Consider the following 5,000-nt stretch of genomic DNA (forward strand, 5'->3'; position numbering starts at 1 on the left):
CACGCACGCACGCATGCACGCACGCATACGTAGGCCTGTGCCTTGCGGACTTTTTTTTTTTTTTAAGGAAAGGTTATTTTTCTGATAATGTGCTTGTGCTGTTTATTTTGATATTAGTGTTAGATCCATGTAAGAGTTCCTCGTTAATTGCGGCGACGCGGCTCGTGGGAACGGACGCCCGGACCGAGCTTCCGCCGCCGCCGCCGCCGCCATCAGCCCCGCCGACATCCCGGTCTCACCCGAACTCTTTCCTCCCGCAGGTTCACGAGCTGTGCGACAACTTCTGCCACCGATACATCTCTTGTCTGAAGGGTAAAATGCCCATCGACCTGGTGATTGACGAGCGCGAGGGCCCCAAGCCAGAGGTCTTGGGCCCCGGCGACTCGAACAATAACGCCTCGGCAGTGGCTGCCGGGCGGGCGTCCGCCGACACCACACACACCGACGGCGCCTCCACCCCAGACGTGGTAAGTACCCGGTCTTCCTTTCCCGCTGCAGGGGCTTGTTTTGGCTTTGTTTATTTTAGCGGAAGGAAAGGGGATGCTGACGATGCTCCGGCAGAAGGAAGCTCTCTCTGAAGGCGATGCTCTCGTGGTTATGTTACAGTGATGGAAAATGTAACGTGGGATGTGGACGAGCAAGTGATCTGTGTTGTGTAGTGATCGTGAGGAAAGTTAAGTTTATCGAGTGATCACATATAACGATCAGTGGTTGAGATGGAAACGAGTGAAAATATCTTTCTATCATTCCTCCGAAAAAAAAGTGTAGAAAGATAATCATATTGTGAAGCGATCTAAATGAAACGATGTGAAGCAAACGGGATGGAAATGAGGGTGATGCTTCCCCCGAGGTGAGCCGCACGGAGTAGGCGCAGGAGCCGAGACGATGCGCGCCATCCGAGGGGGCTTGGCGAGCAGAAGGCCACGGGCCGCCCTCCCCGACGCCGAAGGAAGAGGAATCCAGGAGATACCTGGAGAGGGAGGGTCCGAGGGGCGGCCCAGGGGGGGATGGAGGCGGGAGAGGAGAGAGGGTCGAGGGCGGGTCAGCGCTAGCACGAGCAGTGGCGGCCATAACGGCCAGGCCATCACAATCAATGGCCAGCCATAAAATTAGTCCCAGAAGAGTCGCTTTGGGATCATCACAGATCCCGGAAAATGAAATCTGGCGTCGTGGCGGGCAGCGGCAGGAGGGGAGCGAGGGAACGAGGGAGAAGAGGGACCGCAAGGAACTCCCTCTTCGCCTCCGACGCCGCCACCGCCGCCAGCGAGCATCCTCCTCCTCCTCCTCTTCCTTCTCTTCCTCCTCCTCCTCCTCCTCCTCCTCTTCCTTCTCTTCCTCCTCCTCCGCCGCTGCTGAAGCCCACGCCAGGCACGAGCGTCGACGAGAGGCTCTCCCACGCAATATTTATTTTCCTCCAGCCTTTCCTCCGCAATCCCCGTTAATTCACGCATTTTTTTAAAGACCTCGTGCTCCTCCTCAGGGGGGGGAGGAGGCGGACGAGGAGCGCCATGCCCTCGCCCGCCGCCGAGTGACCGACGCCCCGAAAGCCGAGGGCGCGGCGACGACCTCGGCGAGCGGGCGAAGATGCAATAAAGCGGTTGTAGGTGCGCCAGCGAGCAATCTCGGTAATTGACAGCAAGTAAAATATGGCCGCCACTCCCGCTTATGAGGCAGGAAGGGCAGAGGACGAGGAGCGCGGGAGGCAGTGAGAAAAGAGGAGGAGACGGGGAGACAGAGGCTGAGGGGGAAGGAGACACGGAGCGGGAAGGAAGGGAGAAGAGAGAGGATGGGAAGTGAAAGGCAGAGGGGGAAGGAAGGGAGAAGAGAGGAGGTAGGGAGAGAAAAGCAGAGGGGAAAGGAGGAACAGAGGGGGAAGGAAGGGAGACAAGAGGAGATGGGGAGAGCAAGGAAAGAAGATAGAGATGAGAAAGGGGAAGAAGGGAGGATTAGAAATAGATTACGTTACGTGGAGAAAGAGAGAGAAGGGGAGATATACTGGACATAGGCAAGGCACAGAGACAATATAGCGGAATCATAGAATCCCAAACAGAGAGAGAGGGATAAACACAGACCAAGACAAATGGACGAAAGTGAAAGAAAAGAAAGAAAGAAAACGCCACGAAGGGGAAAGGTGCAGCGAAGAAGGGGAGGCAAAGAGGATAATAACAAGGAGAACGAGCAACGTATAAGATAACAAGAGAAAAGACAAGACAGCCAAGGAGAGAAGACAGAAGAGGGAACATCTTAGTAAGTGGCAGAGGCATTAGGGTCGGCGAGAGAAGAAAGAAAGAAAGGGGAAAGGGATAATGACAAGAAACAGGGAGAGAGAGGAACTATTTGATGATGGTGGGACAGAGATGGAGGCAATTAGAAGGTCAGGGTTGAGAACCGAAGTAGAGGGGAAGGAAGGGGAATAGAGGGGAAGGAAGGGGAGAGGGCGGTCGTGGTCGCTAGAGAGACGGGAGATGAGAGAAGGAAGGGGAATAGAGGGGGAGAATGGGAGAGGATGAGGAAAGAGGGGAAAGGAGAGAGGGAGAAAGGTTGGGTCGCAGGGAGAGGTGAGTTAAGAGGAGAAAAGGGAGCGAGAATAAGAAGAGAAGGGAGAATGAGAGAGGATGGGTGGCAAGGAAGATAGGGAAGGAGGAGTAGTGAGAGGGAGAATGAGGGACGATGAGTGGTGAGGAGAATGAGGGATATAATGAGAGAGAGAGAGAGAGAGAGAGAGAGAGAGAGAGAGAGAGAGAGAGAGAGAGAGAGAGAGAGAGAGAGAGAGAGAGAGAGAGAATAGAAAATAGAAAATAGAGAAATAAAGAAAAAATAACAACAGAAACAACAACAACAACAACAAACAGAATAGTCTTACATATAAACGAATATGAAGGAACAAGGAGAGGGGAGGCAAAATTAAGGAAACGGATAAAAATGTCTAAAATAGCGACTCCCAGATTCACCACTTGATGAGGCGACGACCCCCGCTGATGACGACTCGGTGCGCGGTCGTTGCTGACTCGGGGAAAGTGATGAGGTCGTGATGACGAGGGGAAACTGTAGGGTTATTTGCTTCATCGTTGAAAAGGGAGGAATGGGAGGGGAGGGGGTGTGGGAAGGGGAGGGAGGGGGGAGATGGAAGAGGGAGGGAGGGAAGAGGAGGGAGAGAAGGAAGAGGGAGGGAGGAGAGAGGAGGAAGAGGGAGGAAGGGGAGAGATGGAAGAGGTAGGGAGAGGGGAAATAGTTAGGCAGAGGGAAGGAGGGGGGGATAGGGGAGAGAAAGAGGGAGGGAAGGCAAGTTGAGGAGGATGGAGGTGAGATGGAAAGAGGGGGAGGGTGGAGGGAAGAAGGGGGAGGGGAAGGGAGAGTGATGGGAAGGAGAGAGGAAATTAAAGGAAACAAAAATGGTTTGGGGGGAGGGGAGAGGACAGTGGAAATGAGCCTGGCATTTCCTCCATTCTGTGTGAAATGACTTTGAGTTTTTTTTTTTAAGGGAATTGATGACAGCACCTCACCCCCCTTCCCTATCTCCCCCTTTCCCCTTTCCCCTCCCCCCTCCCCTCAGAGTACCACACCTGGTGGACAACAAACAAAGGGGAGTTATCCTGTTCAAAGAGGGGGGTGGAGGGAGAGGGAGGGGTAAGGGAGATGAAGGGAAAAAGAGAGAGGGGAAGGGGAAGAGGAAGGGAGAGAGGGAGAGAGGACACAAGGGTGACATTTGATTCTCTTTCTTTCTCCCTCTCTCCCTCCCTCCCTCCCTCCCTCCCTCCCTCCCTCCCTCCCTTCCTTCCTCCCTCTTTTTACCTCATTCTTTTTTCCCCGCGTCCGTCGGAATTTTTTGGCGATAAAAACGTCAATTTTTTGGATTTATTGAGCTCATTAGCATAGGCACAACCATGCGGATGTGAAGGACGTAAAGGGAGAGAGAGAGAGAGAGAGAGAGAAAGAGAAAGAGAAAGAGAAAGAGAGAGAGAAAGAGAGAGAGAAAGAGAGAGAGAGAGAGAGAGGGGAAAAAGAGCAGAAGGGAGAGAGAGAGAGAGACAGAAAGAGAAAGAGAGAGAGAGACAGAAAGAGAAAGAGAAAAAGAGAGAACGCGAGCGAGAAAGAGAAAAAAAAAATTAAGAAAACAAGGATATAGAATGACATCAACGAAGAGTGAAACACTTTTAAAAACAGAAGAGAGAAAGAGAGAGAGAATATCCTGATAAACAGGCAGACAATGGGACCAAAACAAGTTGAGATAGAACCGGGTTCCAGCTCGATTTTAGGCGACACAGAATGCACACCTGCAATTAAGTTTTTTTTTTTTGCAACAGGTGACTTGCCTTAGTCCGGCACTTAAAACTGGATAGGTAAATGGGTAAATGATATTACTCGTTAGATGATGAAACACGATAAGAGGCTGGCGATAACACGGCCCGTAATGATAGTGAACATTATTTCGGTGTGAGTGATGATAACGATGGTGTGTGAGTGTGTGTGTGTGTGTGTGTGTGTGTGTGTGTGTGTGAGTGTGTGGTGGGTGTGTGTGTGTGTGTGTGTGTGTGTGAGCGGGGAGCGTGAGTGTGTGTGTGTGTGTGTGTGTGTGTGTGCGTGCGTGTGCGTGTGAGTGAGTGTGCGAGTGCGTGTGAGTGAGTGAGTGAGCGAGTGTGCGAGTGCGTGTGAGTGAGTGAGTGAGTGAGTGAGTGAGCGAGTGAGTGAGCGAGTGAGCGAGCGAGTGAGCGAGAGTGTGAGTGTGAGTGTGAGTGTGAGTGTGAGTGTGAGTGTGAGTGTGAGTGTGAGTGTGAGTGTGTGTGTGTGTGTGTGTGTGTGTGTGTGTGTGTGTGTGTGTGTGTGTGTGTGTGTGTGTGTGTGTGTGTCTCTCTCCGTCCGTCCGTCCGTATCTGTATCCGTGTCCGTGTCCGTCCGTCCCTTTGAAGCACGTGAAGGTGTTCAGACATACGCCAGTGGCTAGGAAATCAATAAATATATATTTATTTACCCATCATTCGTCACGGGAGGAAGATGGGTAA

At 52.2% G+C, this 5,000-nt stretch overlaps 1 protein-coding gene across 1 annotated transcript in view; it reads left to right on the forward strand.

The window, feature by feature from the left end:
• The window catches only part of LOC119568074 (homeobox protein homothorax-like), a 195,680-nt gene that overhangs the window by 73,432 nt on the left and 117,248 nt on the right, over window positions 1–5,000 (forward strand). Inside the window, exon 6 of the mRNA XM_037916474.1 lies at window positions 261–467. Coding sequence (XP_037772402.1) covers window positions 261–467 — 207 coding nt within the window. The remainder of the gene's footprint in view (window positions 1–260; window positions 468–5,000) is intronic.

This window comes from Penaeus monodon, chromosome 43, assembly GCF_015228065.2.
Source record: "Penaeus monodon isolate SGIC_2016 chromosome 43, NSTDA_Pmon_1, whole genome shotgun sequence".
Classification (NCBI taxonomy): Eukaryota; Metazoa; Arthropoda; class Malacostraca; order Decapoda; family Penaeidae; genus Penaeus; species Penaeus monodon.